The following is an 18,849-nucleotide window of genomic DNA, read 5'->3' on the forward strand; positions in this document are numbered from 1 at the left end:
AAACGCTCACTATACTTTGCAGTCATGTAGTTCTGAAACCAGGCAGTCAGAACCCCATATGCTGCAGGGAATAAGTCTCATTATTTTAACCCCACAGTCTAGGCAACTAAGACTCAGATTCACTTAATGATGAGCCATACTCAATCAATCTCAGGTAAAGGTTTCAGCTGTTCTGACTCCCAGGTTTTTATTCAGCTAAGAAACAGAAAGGCTTGGGAGGAAGGTAAGAAAAGAAAACTTCAGAAAAGCAGAGGAATTTAATTGAGGCCTGTACCCAGAGGTTATAATGAGCAGAGGAACGACTCTCCTCTTTGCCAATGGTGCTAATCAAGCCTATTAGCATTAAACTAATTAGCAGGTATAAAATCAACCTCTGTTAAAATAACTGAATTGTCCCTCCATATTGGAGAACAGAGCCTGCACGAGTGAATAGTGCCTTGTTTTCTTTCTTGTTTAATTAATCCAAGTGTATTTAAAGCGAACCGTAATTCATCAGGCTAAAAAATCCTAACATGTGTCATATCACAGTTGCAGCAAATTTACCTACATACAAGGAAAGCCTCATTTCTCACTTCCACTGGTGTTACATTAACACGGCTTTAATTTTGGTTGAGCTAATCCTTAGCTCATTTTAGTGCGACAAGAAAAATAAACTTCAAATCTTCTACGTAAGGCAGCTCTAAATTGGCTGCCATCCTTTTTTTCCTTTTTAATTATTTGACTCCAGTGTCAAATCAACCTTGGCTACAGATACAACACGGTGACAAATTGCCTTCTGGGTTGAGATGAGAAATAGTCAATTTATCCTGATAATTTGAACTTTAAGGAGCCTTTGGAAAGTAATGAGGATGTAAGACAAGACAGAGAAAAGTTCATTATGTATCCAAGCTAATATAGCGCTTCCAGACATGGAGAACACGGTGCTCCGAAGAAACACCTTCCTGCAACCTGGAGAAATACTTTCCTTCTTTCAACAGCTGAAAAGAGAAGCAGCAGCTCAGCGATGCTGGGACTTGTCCTGCAGCTAAAGTGCTGTTGGTCCGTTTAGTAAGAGTCTCGGTCACGGCAGGGCTGTAAAGCACCAAGACTGCTGATATTTTCAAATCTCTTAGCAGCAGTAACCACACAGCAGCTTTTCTGCAAAATAAACAAAACAAGAATCCAGTTAATTCAGCAGTATAGTTTTTATTTGGTTAAGCGTTCTAGGACAACCACATGGTGGTTTCTTTGTGCATAAGGAAAAGAAAGCAGCGCTGCAGCTTCTTGCTTACAAAGGGTTCTTGCAGCCACCTTATTTGCTAGATGTTTTATATGATATTAAAAAGACAAGGCCCCTTTGTTAAGTGGAGAAATGGTCCTCAAGGTCCCTCTTGAAATGCAGCTACTCTGCTTTTTTTGCCTCTCTTGCCATACAGATCGCAGCAAGAAAAGGCATGCTGCAAACCTCCCTGTTTATTTGCGTTACCGCTGCAAGCATTTATAATGCCAGGTCTAAATCAGCTGGCACTTGAGCGTATTATTTTGGGTTAAATGTGGTAACCATACTACTTGCCTGATAAAAATAGCTAAAGGGATTCTTTAAAAACAAAGCACTGCTATGACTTTAGATCCACTCATTAAGTAAACTCAAATAAACTCCAAAAAGAAAAACACACACACAGAGGAAATAACACTGCAAAAGCCAAAACCAGGTTTTCCTGCAGGTTAGATCATGGGTAGGTTACTGTGTTACAAAGCTATAAAAAGTTTATTTAAAAATAATTTTGACTGCTGTTGGACAGTCAATTTATCTAAAAGTTCATTTTGGTTGTAATAGAAAATTGTATAATACAGTGCTGCCTGCATTAGAGGGGGAGAATTTTCACCATTTGGGTTTTCTGTGCAGTTAGTGTCTTGAAATGGGAAATAGAGATAAAAACGCTGGTCCTGTTAACAGGTCAGGAAAACCTTTTTAGAAAACTGCAATGTAGGAGCACACCGGTGAGCAGACCAAACTACACATAACCTGTCTCAGTACCACTGAAGTGAGGATGAATGCTGAGAATCACAAAGAGGTATTTCTTCCCATTGTATTCCCACGGCAGAAGCTGGTACTCAGACATTACCGCATCAGGAAGTTACGTGGCTGCGGAGTGCAAGTAGGATATGACAGTGGTACCTTAGCCCACACTGACCTCCAGCATCCCATGGAAAGGCAGCCTCGAGTCCCCGGGACAGCTCATTTAAAGATCCTTAACTTCTGTGTTACCTTATAACATCTAACTTGGTCAAAACAGAACAAAAATTTCAACCTCTCAGAATATTCCCTTTTTCACATGTTTCTGGACAAAACCTGTTGCAAACAAATGCCAGTACATCACTTGCCCTACCAAGCAGATGGTGGATGATGGCAGCATTAAAAACTTGCTCGTGGTAAAAAGTGTTCTACTTTTAGTTGTTACTCATGACGCGTGACTAAAAGGAAGTGGTTTTACAGCATGTGTGTTCTTGGCCTCATTCACATCTTGACCCTCCGTTGAGTTTTGCCCAGAGATGCCCCCAGAATCTTTGAGTGCCCCCAGAATCTTTGAGTGCACCAACCTCTGCAGTAGTTGGTAAAAGGGGCTGTGGGATTTGGTGTGCTGGTTTACGGAGATACTGCACTGCCCGGGGTAGCCTGATTTCAACGTGGCCGAGTGACAGTGTTTTGGTCAAAGACCGGAGACAGAACATGAGAGCAGACCTGAGACTCCCTCAGCCACAGGGGAGGCAACCAAGCCAGCCTGAGAACCGCTAATGAAGTGTTTGATACTGAAAAGGCAAAGACAGAGAACCAGAAAAAAAAAGGACAGAGAGATGCTCTGTCAAAATTGTTTGGGTTGTTACAGGCTAAAAGGGCAGAGACATGCCATGTCAGAACTGGGTCCTCAAAAGTGTGGAGCAGCTTCTTTTAGGGCACACCTCACCTTCATTTCACTCCAGTTAGTGGAGCTGCCCTGAGGGTCTGGCCCGTGCCTTTTCTAAAAAGTAATTACTTTTCATATTTCTACCCTTCTCAAACCATACTCCTAACCACAGCATGAAAACCTGAAAGCTTTCAACACTGAAAAATTATTGGGTGAAATCCTGCCCCATGAGAGCCACTGGGAGCATAACTATTCCCTCTAAAATGACCAGGGTTTTGCAGCACATATGGCTTCATCTATGTGATTTTTTTTTCTCCACATTGCTGCGACTTGGTATGTGATAGGGCCAGTTTGCATTTTGAATACTTTACAAACTACAGCAAGGGTGGTAGTGGTGAATACAGTTCGGACCGTGCACTTCAGACTAAGCAAGGGTTGCGGCTGCCCACTAATCCCTTCCGCAGAGGCTACAGTATTTGTGTCTGAAGAAATGCTTGGGACCCGAAACAAACCTTGTTTGGCAGCTCTTTCAGAGTGGTTACTGGGCGGGAGGTGTTTGGGACACACCTTTAGCCTCCTTCTAGGGGAAAAGAGAAACAAATAAGAAAAGAAAGATGCAATTATTGAAGCATTCATTAAAGTTCAGTCGCATCTTACCTCTAGTTAAGTAATGGCAGAACACTGCGAAATCAGCATGTTTAGTGAAACTACTTTTCTAAAGCATGAGAACTATGAACAAAAAATACCAGGGAAAGGAGCTACAAAAGATGACGAGTCATGAAGTTTCTATCAGGGTAGAGTCTCCCCAGAAGAAAATTGGTGATAGGAAGCAGCACAGCAGGTAAGCAGCTCGTGTTCTTGCAGCATTTGGAAAAGTCAGCCTGTTCCCCAGGTTGCAGCAATCATAGCTTCACTGGAACCCAACCAAAGGAGTCAAATTGTATCCTATGAAATCCCCTTAAGAGATTCTTACCTGTGACAAACTTATTTTTACTGAGTACTCACACTTCTAAATCTTCTAGTAATCTCATGGACATTGCTGTTCTGGGAGATTATAATGAAAACCAAATTTAAATGAAAAATATAATAATTTATTTGATTGTTATTATTTCTCATTTTGTACTACTTCTTGCTATCCTTACTCTGTATAACAGGAACATCTCACAAGGACAGAGCTTTCAGGACACTATTCAGTCCATCCTGCCCAGAATCCACACCACCTCATCAGCAGAGCTACGACTGTTTTATTATCATCATAAACTTTGTTCTTATTTTAATAAGATTATTAATTAATAATATTGTCTCCTAATTCTTAATGATGGCTGCAGCTCAAAAGGCACCTTGACATATACATCCTAGGAAATACAGCAATCATTTTATTTAACATAGATGTGCTTTGCCTGCAAAGAAGGAAGTGAATATTCCACTTCAAATGCTGTAAAAATTCTGAAACCTGCTTAAAATTATCCCCTTATGAACCAGTCAATCACAGTGTACTTACTTAGAATCAGCCAAGAGCAAGCTCATCAACAGTATGAATCTCCCAAACTCACTGACTAATCAAAATTAGGAATAATCAAAATTATTGAAAAGCTTGTTGATCCTCCAGCTCAGCCCAGCTAAATTGTTTGTATGAACAATCAACTGTTTCTTTCTTGTTGGCCTCTAAGCTGGCTATCCTTGAAGGGCAAGGAGGTGCTTAAGTACAAAGACATGCACTGGGTGAGGTTCCAAGCTTTGTTGGGAAAGGTATCCTTTGGGAAGAAGGTTGAAATGCAACAGCACTCATGGGGGACTTCAGGAGAGCCTGAAAGGGTTTTCAAAGCAGGAAGAAGAATTATCCCCAGCTGGAAAACTCTTTTCATATGGTAATTCAGCGGTCATTTTGTAAATAGTCTCATTTTGCTAAGAAATGGATCCACCCAGCAATTACACGATCTTATATTTCTTCCCAGATGTGCAAGAACTGATGAGCAAATGTGAGCATGCAAATTATAGCAGCTGAAACACTGCAAGGAGACATACGTGGCTCATGGTAGCACAGAATGCAGCAGCAAGGAAGATTCAAAAACAGTTGAGAAAAATGTCAAAGCAAACAGTAATATGTCAACACAGAAGCCAACAGTAGATCTACAATGCACAAGGATATTTAAATTTAGGGACCTGGAGTCTGCAGTGGAGCTTATGGTCTGATAACCATGGGTGTTTTAGGGCAGCCGTTGCACTTATTCTCCAGCTGAAGGAAAACCAGAATGCCATTAAGTGTTTTTCCCAGAATCTTACAATTCAACAGTTATCTCCTACAGGTCATGTGTTCTGCCATCATGCAATGCTGTCATTTCAGGACACTATGTCAGATGCCAGCTAATCCATGAAGCAAGTAAATTTTGCTTCACAGCAAAAATGCGTTCAGGTAACTTCAGAGCATTTTATGGACACACTGAACAACATCAATGAAGTGGCACTATAATATTCTACATGGATATAAAAACCGTAGATAAGTCATGATAGTTCTGCAATGGAGCAGGACAAGTGACATAACTGTGACATGATGGCATGGAACACACATTTCAAAGATACAGGGATTATATACCATTTTTCCTTGATGAGAAGCTTTGAGATGAAATCTTTGGCCTGATCAGAAACACCTTGAAATTCCTCATCTTCAAAATCCCAGCTACAGCACAGGATATTGTTGAGGGTCTCATTGTCATCATCACCCAAAAAAGGAGACAACCCACTGAGGCTAAAATAAAAAGAAATATGTTCAATCCTCCTGTCTTTTCCCCTTCCTGTACATGATCTCCTATGTGCCACCTATGATTGTTCTGTCCCTCCTGGCCTTCCTTGCCACTCGTCTAAGAAAGTCTCCAATCCATTCCCATTCTCTCTTCTATTTACGTGTTTAAATAATCACTCTTCTTCCTTATCAACCAAGCATTACTGTCTTTCATGGTAGGTCACACTTTTTAGGCCTCTGACTACTCTTGCACATACCTACTGGGAACTTACCAAGCAGTCTGCGTTATCCTGCCACTGTGATGCTCATGAGACACTCATGAGAGATGCACAATGAAACAAAGAAGAAGCGTTCATGGTGATTGGGAAAGAGAAGAGATTACTGAATATGGAATTTGGAAAGTAATCTATATTTTCTATTTTGGGTATGGATTTTGTCACTATTCCAGTATAGCAACAAATTTGAATGACTGACAGAGTCCAATCTAGAAACAGCTTACAAAGCAGATACTGAATCCTACTTACAGCATATAAGCAATGACTCCTACACTCCACATGTCTGTAGGAAAAGAGACAAACTCGTAATTCACAACTTCAGGAGCAAGAAATTCTGGAGTCCCAAAGTTAACTCGAAGTTTTTCCCGGGGTTTATATCTAGAAAATGGAAACATTAACAGAGGACACCAATTACAGCTCTAATTAAAGTTGCATCGCAAGTTGTCTGGCACTTAATGGTATTTCAGACATGTACAGGAAATCTAATAAGAAAACAAGGACAGACAGAGGTTCAACATAAAAATAAATATACCCACATATAGAATGAAAAATGTTTGCAAGCTTTGTATCATATTTTAGGGGAAAAATACCCTGCTATACGAAGGAAAAAATTCAGATTTCAAGGACTCTTCAGAGCAGCTGTTATCACCCTTTTGGGACTTCTACATATCATAGGCATGGAATTTTTAACCAGTAAATCCTTCACTGAGGTTATGGTACCTAATTAAACTAGAAAGTGATACAGCATGGGATATATTGTAACAGCCCTTGATGATCTCTTACACTCTCTTTTGAAGAATCTCGTAACATCAGACAGGAGCCAGAGAAGATGTACCACTAGTTTTGTCCATTTTAGCTGTTCCAAGATACTAACGTGCATGTTTAGTCAGAATCAGCCCTCTTTCCACCTTCTACCTGAAAAAAGTCTTCAGAACTAATACTTTTTACTCAGGTCCAAACATTCCTTATTAAAAGATATCTCTGGTTAAAAGAGTCACATTGAATTTTTCCTAACGACAGTAGGAGACCATTATGTATCAAATATGCCATTGTAGCGATTTAATACTTCTTTTTCATTGTTTCCTAATTCATTTATGATTCGCAAGAACACATGCACGTACCTTCTTGCCAATCCAAAATCAATGATTTTTATTTGATTTGCTGCTCGGTTCACACACAGGATATTCTCAGGCTGCCAAGAGAAACCAAAAAAACCCCACTTTAATGAAAAACAAGTATGAAAAAATGGGCTTTTAGCAAACTGTAGGAAGAAAAACACTAAAACCACAGCAAACATCCCATAAGAACCTTTTACTTTCCTCCCTGGTCAGATTTGCCTGCATGGGTAGCCCCCTGCTATCACACAGCCATTGAGGTTGTGTGTTCCGTGCCTTGCAACTGTTTTTTCCTCTTGGCTTTTCAATTTGACATAAGGCAGCAGTTCAGATAAAGAACTCATTAGGGGGAGTGGGACAGAGAATGCAGACTTCCAAAGAGGGGTTTCAGGATGCTGGCACTGTGATTTTACAGACCTTAATAAGCTGACACTGATTTAAAAACAAAACAAAATAAAAATAATTAAAAAAAAAAAACCACCACCCTAATTCCATGGGCTTTGAAGTTTATCTTACAGCTTTAAGCTCCTGAGCTCATGAATGTTCTGGCAGCAACTGTATGATTGAACTCTATGCTTTCCTCAGACATTTTAGCAAAAGGTAGTATTTGCAGGTTAAATCCCACCAGGTTTTCATAGGGCCAAATGCTGTTCTTCTCTTCCCTGGCAGGAATCCATTAGCTTCCTAGAATTACTCCAAACTCATAGAAGGGACTGAGAAACAGAATTTGGCCAATTGTCTTTGAAATGTAAATACCTAAAATAGTCTCATATTCACTGCCAGCAGTTTTATAGCTACTCTGTCTTGTTGCTCATTGAGCCCGCTTTGAAACAAAACAGCCCTCAACACTTAAAACATTAGTTAACCTTTGTCACCATTACTAATTCATTTTACATGTAGGGCTTTTAAACACCATATGTCCATAGTTTGGAGGTCCACGATGGTTATGGTCAGGATGATTTTGTTTCAGTGGCAAGCTTTCTTCCCCAAACATTTATTACTGACAGCAGTCTATGAACAAGCAAAACAGAAGGGAGAAGCCATAGCAGCTGGCAAGTGTATAAAAAGAGGTCTCTGGGAAAAATTTCTTGAATCGTGTATGTATCTTTTTGTCAGCAGCTTAACCTCATATTAAAACTGTGCCATCTCCAAGAACATAATTAATGGGTCCCAGAGAACCACGCGAACTTCTGCTTGACAGGTTTCTAGGTAACTGGATGTTTGTAAAGAAAGAGAAAAGTGAGTCTGGTCATTGATCAGCAACCAAAGCAGGTCCCAGCAAACATCTGCTCATTTGCTTAACCACTGCAATCATACATACGCTAACAACATTAAAGATGTACTATATTAACTCACTTACTACAAGCCAAAGACAGCAGCGGTAATAAAAATCTCACCAAAGAGAAAACTGCCTTGCACACTTCTCGTTTCTTTCTGCTCTGTTGCAAAGCTCAGGGAACACTAAGAAGCTTTACAGCCAGTCATAAAACTAAAGACATCATCCCATTTTATTCCTGCACTAAACAAAAGTAAGAAACAAGTCTATTATTTGATAAAAACTTGGGTTGAGGAAGAAAGAGCCAGCTCAACTCTACAGAATGAAAAATACCTTTATAAGAAATGGTTTTTCAGGGGTGACAGTCAACCATTAGCAGCCAACCAGAGTAGGAATGTGCAATTGGTGGATTTGTTTTGAAAAATAAGTGAGGGGACTTTTTGTGTATACAGTTGAACAGTTCAGATAACTAAGCAAGTACATGGCAGAGATTCTGCCACCCTTCTCTGGGCTTTCAGCTGCACTAGCAGCTATTGCCTAACCCAACACAGTTATACCACATTTGTTACATCATGCATTGACCACATTTCTTTCATATTAGCAAGTACATTTTGATGTATTTTCCCTTAAGCTGGCTATATACTGATGCTTCTTCATGACCACGACAGTGTAGTATAGTCCTCGGAAAGATATGCAGGGTTTCCAACTGATCCTGAATGACCCTTGAATTTGGTTACACTGACTCATGCCTTGGTTTCTGCATGGTAAAAAATGGGGATAATTGTTGCCCCATGGCTGATGTGTAAAACAGACATCTTGTGATGTGGAATTATATAATATTTATAGAAAATATCTTGAGATCCAAATATCAAAACTGAAAACAGCAATATATTTGTAGTCAGCTGCTGGCTTTCTGTAAAACGAGTCTGTGGAAAACGCAAGCGTTATCAGGCTTGATGACATATGACCACAATTCTCATCCAACTTACTTAGTCCTGTAGTAATTTAACTGATCTCAGTGTGGTTAAAGTAAACACACACTGATCTAAGGAAGGCAGACTAAGGCCCTTTGCTGTTTCTGCTATGGGAATCTTCTAGCTGTATGGCCTACCATCAAGAATAACAACTTCCACAGCTGTCATTGCACAAAGCATACATCTCAATTCGCTACCTTGAGATCCAAATGAAGGATGTACATTTGGTGCATGTACTGAATTCCCTCGCAGATCTGTTTTATGAACAAGATCGTATCCATCTCCGTCAAATTGCAGTTTTCATCAATAATTCGGTCAAATAACTCCCCTCCTTCCACACTGATGAAAGAAAGACAATAAAGTAGTGACCAAGTTGAAATCCAGTCTCATGCAGTTAGAGTAATACAGAATTCATAATACTGATTATTTTAATTATTCACGGTCAAGGTGAGTAGGGTGGGTCTACAATATGAGCTCGTACTCTGATTTGAACTTTCCAAGAACTGGGTTCTAATGCATACTGCCCTGAACTTCTTCAAGGCCTGAGAGTCCAGTCTCCCGTCCATTGATAAGTAAGTAAGTGTTCAAATTTGAATCTTACGATGTCTTGAGTCATCATTTTGTACCAATGGAATTAATGAAGTCACATGGAAAACCAAGACAACATGCTGGAGAATCTGCATTTAAATCCATGCTCTCCTTCCTCAGAGTTAGATCCAGAATTTCAATTTGAAACAATCTAAAGTCAATAAAAATGACTTCTTAATTTCTCATCACATTTCAGAATGCCTCCAGCTCACCCATTCATAGATACAGGCATATGCCTTCCGTGATATGCTAATCATGAAGACCGAATTCAGAAGACTATCTGAAAATGTCCAGAACAGCCAAACTCACATAACTTTGAACCTTCTGTCATGCCTTGCAGTATTTTAGTTATGTCCTTTTTGGCTTTCTTAAGACAATATCTGCTTAACTTGACTTTAAGGCAGCTATTTTATACATAATTAGCCTGATATAAAAAGCAGGTTTATTCATCCAGGCACCCAGTACAAGAATTGGGCACAGCACCTACAGCTTTGTCCTCCTCGGTATAAGATATCTTCTCATTTGCCTCACAGAACTGGAGACATTCTGAGAAAACTGGTTTTTATCTGATTAAAATTTTAAATTAAAGAGAAGGTATATAACACAGCTCTGTCTTCAAAGGAAGAAGTGGCTTTACAGCACCAGGAATGTGGCACATCTCTGGAAACAAATGCAGAAAGGGCTGCATGAGAAAACTTTTCTCTGAAATTCCTTTTTGTTCCCGAGAACTTCTTTCATGTGTTCCTTCCACCTGTAAGAAGCTCCATTTCTAATTTCAAGAGAAAGTAAGACAGAAATGGACAATTCTAGCAAAAGTGGTAAGCACAGAAACGGAAAGAAAAGAACGCACTTACTATTCCATGACTAGGACAATGTCATTTTTCGATTCAAAGGCATCATATAGCTGGATGAGGTTCACGTGATTTAGCTGGTTCATAACACTGATTTCATTCTTCACTTCATCCTGTAAAGATTCATGAGTATTGTTTCAGAAGCCTTTTATCTAAGAAAGCTACATGAAACAGGACATAGTTAGTCTGAACCAGACATTTACATTATCTTCATGTTTTCACTTGTGAAACCCAGGGTTTTCCTTTGATTTCTCCTGCAGTGGTAGATGTCAAGGCTATAGGAGCTTCTAGACTGAGCTCAGAGCTCCACTGGGGACTGCTTCAGTAATAAACTATTGGGTGTGGGGAAGGAAGGGGAGAGCTCACATGGACAAGTGGTGGGTTCACAGGGAGGTAAGGAGAAGAGAGAAGCAGAATGGGACTTGGTTCAACCTCCTGTAGCTATACAAAATCAAGCTGTGTATGAAAAGTCCAGGACAGTCCTCAAAACCTCCCTTTGGAGCCAGAGGAAAGTGACTGGTACCTCCATTCAGCGCAGCTATTTCAAACATGCAGTTTAGGATGGGCCGAATCATTCTCCGGTGGTGCCAAACTCTCTCCATTGACTATAAAGGAATTCTTGGTGGTCGGCTTGCTCACAGCTATACCTTAGCAATCCCTGTTGGCTGAGACAAATCCCATCCTTGAATGCTGTTTATGACACCACGTCACACAAAAGACGCTGTGCATGTCTTTCCTGCGAAAGCAAATCCCAGGTGGCCATGGGGTTTGCAAAACAGGCCAGACTAATTCTTCTCATCTGTGTTTGTGTTGGTGTCAGGCACCCACATCATGCCTGTTATCACTGACATCAAATCACTGCAGCAAAGGCTACAGTGTGCTTGGGAGGGAATGTGCTATGTCATACACCTGACAAATGTTTTTACCATTAAAGAAAATACTAATAGAATTAACAGCAGAAAGGGGGGGGGGGAAATTTTAAAAAGCCAAAGAAAAGAAACACAAAGAGCTGAAAAGAAAGTTGGAAAAGTCAAAAAACAAACAAACAAAAAAAAAGAGGACTTTGATGAGTTACTAGAAGCTCTGGAGGAGAAGGGAAATGGAACTAGAGCCAATGTTAATCCAGCAGGTCCTATGAGTGTGATGGCTTGTGAGCCACTTGGTCAGGGTCTGCGTGTAGCTGAAGAACAGTGTGGGATCCACTGGGGAACAAAAAGCTCATATCACACTCTACCAACCTTCTGCTTAGGACCTTTTGCTTTTATAATTTTGGCTGCTAGTTTGAGACCTGTTGCTTTCTCTTCACATTTGTGCACTTGACCAAATCGCCCTCTAGGGAAAAAAAAAGGAGAAAAAAAAAAATCATCCAGTGGTACTGGTGTCGACTCTGAATGCAAACCAGGTTACAAACAACAGAAATTATCCTCTCCCTACTGGGTTCCATTTCAATTGCTCTATTGCTGCTGTTTTGTTCTGTAGATTAGACTTGCTACTACTCATTTAGGCACAGCAAAATCACATACTGTTCTAGCTGATAGTATCCCACTTGTATGATTCACTATACTCACCTCATAACACGCAATGACTAATTCCAGGGAAGTCAATGTACTGTAAGGGTAACAACTCACTTATAATCACAATCTTCCCCTCTCCATCTCTTCCTTCTTCTCCAAGGGAGGGTTGTGATTTTGTGATGAAGCAAAGCCTTACCCAAGATCATGCGGCCATCAAAAATGACATTATCGCTCTCTCCTCAACAATGTCAGTATAAGAGATCAAGTAACTACATGGCCTCTCAAATTAGCCTGCTGACCTATCTGGAAACATGCATGTGTTTTCAGGGATGGGACCCACTGAGAGAAAGGCTACAACATGTCTCTACGTCCCGCTGGCTGCAATGTGAGGTAAAGTATTACAGCATCCTAGGAGCTCCATCATAAAGCCTGAGGGCAGCTGGCCGACCTAGAACAATACCGAATAAAAGCCAAGTCTGCTGGTGCCAGACCTTAAGCCAAAATTGACTCACGCAGTAAAAGCAGCCTCCTGTTTTCATCCCTCTCTAAAGCACTGTTAGAGCTTAGACTTTCACGACGTCAGCTCTAGTGAGGCATGTTGCTTCCATTCACCTCCTGGGGTGCTTGGCTGTAAGTTTGTGCCTTGCTTTCCACGTTGATTGGGTTCACCTGACTTACCCTCCAAGGATTTCATTCTCACTGACGTTATAATAACTGCTGATCCCCACCCTTTTGGCTGAGACAATCCGGTGATCAAATGGTGCTGGTGGAGTAGGACTATCATCTACAAAAGACAAAACAGAGAGCATATGAGTGGTAACATGCAGTGCTTGCCTATCTTGTATTTTAGTCCCTTTTTTCCCCCCACATAAGCGCATCTAAGAACTGAATACACCTAGTGTAAATTTTATAGGTAGGTCTTTCTCTGTTATTTAAGAAGGGTTTTATTCCCGGAGCTCTGGCTCAGAAAACAGGGTGTTGGTGGGGAGCTACACTACTAAGACAAGGGCTCCTTTATTAAGTTAGCCTCTTCTGCACAACAGTAAAGAGGCAAAGTGAAGACCTCTAGACTAAACCAATGTAGCTTCACGCCCACAAAGGGCCTCAGTAATATGTTGAGAAGGAGTTCAGCTTTTTATCTGCTTTTCTTTTTTCCTCCTCAGGGTCTGTTGATAGGTGGATATGTACTGTAACTCTCCAGTGGGGTAGGAAGAGAGGATGAGTTCTCCTATAGGCTCGGCTAAAAGAGGCTATTTTCTAGCTTTTGCAGTTGATAGTGAAGAATCCCCTTCTCTACTCATTGACACAGCCTGCGATTCTCCACGGGGTAGAGATCGCGTTTGGAGCTTGTGCACTTGAGGGAGTTTCATCCTGTCAGGCAGCACCTGGGATTTCCAGTATGGCTCAGGACCCCCTGCATTAGGACACATGGTACCTGTCACGTGCTGCTCTGAAGAATTTCTGTCCTTGAAAGAAGACGGCAGATAAAAAGTAAAGTGGGGCCCAGAGAAGGAAGGGGTTCCTGACATCACACTGCCACAGCTATGTGGATCTTTGGTATTATTGTCTGGACCTCCACAGGCTGGACCATTCTGCTGCCCTGATGTCAGAATCCCTGCTGGAGACCAGCCCTGCATGCCTAATTTCTCTTTGGATTTTTTGCAGGGTGTTGCGACTTCAATTTCATACCCACGTTGTTTTTCATTTGATTGATATTCCCGAGAGTGACCTTTGGCTGACCAAGGTGACAAATACTTCTTCAACTGGTTGGGAGGGCTAGAGTCCCAGCGTTTCAACATGAGCTCTCTGGTTTGGAATGCCGGCTCCCTTTTGTGTAGGGCTTGTTGAGCAATTTTTAAACCGTTCATTACTCCAGTGAAAATGATTAAAAACACAAACAAAAAGAAACCCATGACAGCATGTAGCTGGCAGGAACACTTTAGTCATTAATGTAGTAGTAGATTGTCCTTATTCACAGTGAATGTCCATTTTTCCAGGATACCAGCTGTGTACCTAGATTTTTTTTTGACAGTGTTAATAACTTACATGGTCAGGAAGTTAGTTCATGGTCAAGGAATTGTGAAAAGCTGGGGCTTCTGGAAGTTTGCCACCTACTTAGGATTCTGCAGAGTTTGAACTGCCTTCGCGTGTTACCGAGACCCACAAAATGCCAAGAAAACCTCCACCTAAAGGCAGAATTTGACTCTAGCAACACAAACTCCAAGGGCTGCAGCACAAAATGACAGAAGAAAATGCCTTTCTGAAAGCTCAGCTCTCAAGTCTTACTAAACTTTGGGCAAGGAAGTGTTCTTTTAAAGATGCCAGAGTGCCTCTTTAAAACTATGCCTAAGTTTTAGCCGTCAAGATTTTCCCAGTGACAAACCCTCTATTTTTCTTTTCCTGCACACCAGAGGGTATTTCTCCCTATTCAAGAATGACATCCCATTACAGATCAAAGATGCTCCAGGAGAGAAACTCTAACCTCAGTGTCATCCCTAACAATCTGCCAGAGCTCAGGACAGGTTACGGAGTTTAAAATTTTAGTGCATTATCTACTGTTTCCCGCTGCAACAGCATAGCACAAACATTTAAGAAATGTTTCCCTTCCCCACTCTCCCTCCATTCCCAAAGCAAAGAAATTCATTCTGAGGCCTGTGCATGCATACACACACACATTTATCTTCAAATCTTTCGGGCCATCTTCTCCTGTTTCATCATTTCATATATAGGGATAGGCACTGAAATTCTGAAGCTGAAGGTCTAATATTAGAAATCTCTGCTTCACCCCAGTAAGCACTGCTTCAGTTCGGTGCCTGAACACCCTTTATCTGACTGTGCCACAGCATCAGTCAAGCTTTCCCACAAATCTGTATTTCTTTGTTTTACAGGCTGCAGTTGTTCTCCTTTGAGAATGCAACAGTACAAATACAAGCAAGCTGGTTTTGCGGGCTACATCCAGAGCACTGCAGATCCCGTGTTAACACATGTTCTCAGCACTTCCACAGGTCAACCAATTTTGCCACATGCGATATAATTTCTCCCACCACTCTATACTCAGGAGTTTTAGCTCTGTTGTTAAAAGAAGAGGGAAAAGCAGTTGTGGCAGAAGCAAATTTGTTGCCACTAATCTCTGCCAAAACAGAAGCCTCTAAGATGGAAGCTAACAGATCCATGTTGTTTCCCATCACCTTAGGATGTGGCCTGTGAACAACTGCTTACTGTCAGAGCTACCATGCAAACCTTTTCTCCCAACTAATTACAACCATGAAATCATTCTCTTCTACAGATGTATCTCCCTGATCGTCACTGTAATACGAGCGGAATCAAATTCTTTGCCTGTAGGAATATTTTATGTAAGAGTTTTTTTTGGCTTTACGTATGCCATCAGTACTTTCTGCATCTAGCCTGCTCTTTTTGATGTCATCTTTGATTAGGCCTTCATCATTCGCTCGATATTTACTGCCACCACTACGCTCAAATTGGCAGATCTGCTCAGTGACTGAACTATAATTTCCTGTACCTTTTTCGCAGCCTTTACACCTGCAAGGACAAAACATGACGTTAGAGCAGGGTACACTTAAAGCAGAGCAAACTTAGAAACACAAGTGAAAAATGCCTACACATACATTGCATTCAAGTAACATTAGGTTATTTTGCCTCATGGTGTAAAATAAACTGCTATAATAATCACTTTGAGAAATAATAATGAGCCCTAAGTTAATCACAACAGCAAAATGTCTATCCAGTACTGAAATCCTCATCTGAGTCATAAATTTAACATTTGGCTATCGATCTCACCTTTAAAGCAATGGGAGAGCACTGGGATTTCACTCTGTTCATATAGGTTACTGAGAGCTTAAACTGGTTTATCCTTGAGGGGCTATATATATCAATGCAGCAAAGAAAGAATTACAGTAAACAAATTTATCAGTTTAATTGCCTGGGCAAAGTTTCATAGTGTTACGTTATCATTTAAGTTACTACATTTTGCAGTAACTTAATTCCCAATAGGTACATGGCCTAATCTAAATTTACTTTGCTCATGGGTTATACGATGCTGCAGTATATAAACATAACAGTGGGAGAATTCTCATTCTAATTCAGACATGAAGAATAGCCTAACATAATTCCTATGTTCCTAACCTATTTCCCAAACAAACAACGAAAGCACACTGCTAGTGCCATGTATGTTAGATTGTTTGCCTGTCTTTCTTTAAGGGTATAATTTCAGCTTAGAGCTCAGATCAGAGATAAACTCATTTTACACTTTGATATTGGGCCGGATTTTCACCGCTATTTATATTAACCAGCCACATTGACTTGAAACTTGAACGACACATTTTTCTAAAGCATGGGTCCCTTAAGAATGTGCAGCCTGAGCTTCAGACCTTACCTTCCTGCTGGTGCCTCTTGGTGATGGCTTTGCCCTGCCTCATCTTCGTTTTGGGAAGGAGCTGGTTGTTCCTCAACTTCTTTTTCACTCTTATCAGTATTTCCCTCCCCGTCATTCTTCCTTTCCTCTTGTCTTTCATCTCTAGACACTTGATGTTCCTCCTTCCTCTCCCCATCTGCTGGGGACTCACTCTCTATCTCCTGCCCAGTTATCCTTTGACAAGCATCATCAACAGCATCTTCTTGTCGCCGCTTTTCTGTAGTGAAGGATTTCTGAACAGAGCTTCTCCTGTATTTGTAATAGCTTTCAAAAGCCAAACTTCCTCCTTTCTCATCTGACCCTTCAGTATGAAATCTGGGAGGATCCATCTGAAGCAGTACAGAACTTTCCCTCTCAGCATTTTCCTTGTTGAGCTTATCAACTTCCTCCTGACGGCAGGACTGGCTCTTCTGGATGGCTCCTTCTGTAAGTAAACAGATTACCAAGGAGTCTGTCAGTAATTCCCTGATAGTCAGGAACAACATTGAAGTAGGTTTGCTCACTTAGCATAAATTCGGTTGCATTTTGAACTAGGCATTTGCTTTCCTCTCCCACTTTCAATGTCAGTGTAAATCTCCCCTAAGCAAGAGCAGCCTACGTCTTTAAAACTGGGATATCATGGGTCACAAACTCTTCCTTTCAGACACAGCACTGGAAAACATTTTTCTCACTGGAATTTATTGCCAGCCAAGCCAAGGTTAATAAACTCTTCATGCAAAGCACTTTTTTGAGCAGTTTGCCACCCTGTGCACAGACGTTATGAAAAGTAGGTTGATGTTGCCTGGACAATGCTCGCTCCTGCTGATGAGCACAGTTGTAACCCAACCGGCTTCGTTGGAGCTGCTCAGGACAGTAATGGCTATTTCTGTGCAGTTGTTTCCTGGGGAACTAGAAACTGGTCAGGGAAAAAAAAAAAAAAATCTTCTAACCTGTTGAATCTGGCGGCTTCTTCTCTTTTGTTCCCGTCTCTTTCAAACGTGACTTTTCTTTGATGACCTGTGGAGAAGGCAATTGATGCATTAGTCAGTGTATACAGTGCTCATGCTGTATTGTTCCTCATGAAATTGCAGCCTGATTCTTTTTTGTCAAGTTCAAGTACTCTGTGTTCTAACTCACGCTTTTCCTATAAATGATTGTCCTTATTTTAATCCTTACCAAGCTGATCAGATTGGTACCAGTGTAAAGCAAGAGAAACAATCTCAGCCGTAATCAGCACCAGGGTTGGCATAAACACAGCCCAGAAAAGATCAGGATTGAGCCTCAGGGACTGAAAGAAAAAACACCCAGAAATGAGCTGTTGCCCTGCACTAGCTTTTGCTGTTAAAAACCAGGTTAGTTAAACCAAAGCTAGGAATATTTAATATTGTAGTAAAATGTTCAGTAACAGTCTTACTGACAGATTTCAAAAACTTTTTTGCTGTTAATCAACATCTGGTAACAGTATTTTTAATGATCCAATAATTTATTACAGGCTGACCGAAACAGTTACCAGGAATCGGAGCATATAAACCATGAAGTCAGCTTTGTAGCGTTCTCTTATCTACATTTTACAATGCTGCAGTGACATCTAGAGGTGCTTTATGCCAGGTGGGCTCCTCATAAAAACTGCTATTACTGCTACCTTTATGGCTATTTAGTCATATTCCTATGCCATTTGCCCAGTGTATTTCTCCGTCGGCCACTCCTAGACTTGTAGTAGGACAGTGACCGCAGTAAACCATGGTCCCTGCTGTTGCTCGGTGCTCCTTTTCCACCTGCCTTCTTCCTCACACAGGACTATGAAACTGGCACTATCATTATTAGTAATAGATGCACAGTGTGTGAAAAATGCAGATACCGCCACATATTTTCCGGAGTGACTAATTTTGGTCTTTGAGTTACCAACTGAAGCAGCGTAATATGTATTTCAACAAAATATACAGGACCAAGTACTTAATAGGGGCATCTTAATCATGAAAACAGTCCCATGGCTTATTCATATTGTAATGTGGGCATGAATCGTCCTAATTCTAAACATTTGTTCCAGTAAGACCTCTGCAATTTTTGTGCCTTTTTTTTTTTAATTTCATCAGGCTATAAAGAAAATATGCATGAAATCAAAGCAATGTGTATCCGCTATAAACAGAATTCAAGGGAAAGGAAACTCCATGAGAAGCAAAAAGACTTGAGAAAAACTGGATGAAACTGCACGAAAATATT

At 40.8% G+C, this 18,849-nt stretch overlaps 1 protein-coding gene across 1 annotated transcript in view; it reads right to left on the minus strand.

The window, feature by feature from the left end:
* Positions 1-3,423: 3,423 nt before the first annotated feature.
* LOC104511995 (myosin light chain kinase 3-like) overlaps positions 3,424-18,849 on the minus strand; it is a 25,750-nt gene continuing 10,324 nt past the window's right edge. The window contains exons 2-13 of the mRNA XM_010154806.1: positions 17,580-17,646; positions 16,612-17,074; positions 15,739-15,758; positions 12,897-13,002; positions 11,943-12,036; positions 10,708-10,817; positions 9,463-9,604; positions 7,022-7,092; positions 6,150-6,278; positions 5,479-5,631; positions 5,049-5,121; positions 3,424-3,465 (exon numbers count right to left, since the gene is read on the minus strand). Coding sequence (XP_010153108.1) covers positions 3,424-3,465; positions 5,049-5,121; positions 5,479-5,631; positions 6,150-6,278; positions 7,022-7,092; positions 9,463-9,604; positions 10,708-10,817; positions 11,943-12,036; positions 12,897-13,002; positions 15,739-15,758; positions 16,612-17,074; positions 17,580-17,646 — 1,470 coding nt within the window. The remainder of the gene's footprint in view (positions 3,466-5,048; positions 5,122-5,478; positions 5,632-6,149; positions 6,279-7,021; positions 7,093-9,462; positions 9,605-10,707; positions 10,818-11,942; positions 12,037-12,896; positions 13,003-15,738; positions 15,759-16,611; positions 17,075-17,579; positions 17,647-18,849) is intronic.

The sequence above is a fragment of the Eurypyga helias genome, unplaced genomic scaffold (genome assembly GCF_000690775.1).
Source record: "Eurypyga helias isolate BGI_N326 unplaced genomic scaffold, ASM69077v1 scaffold13017, whole genome shotgun sequence".
Classification (NCBI taxonomy): Eukaryota; Metazoa; Chordata; class Aves; order Eurypygiformes; family Eurypygidae; genus Eurypyga; species Eurypyga helias.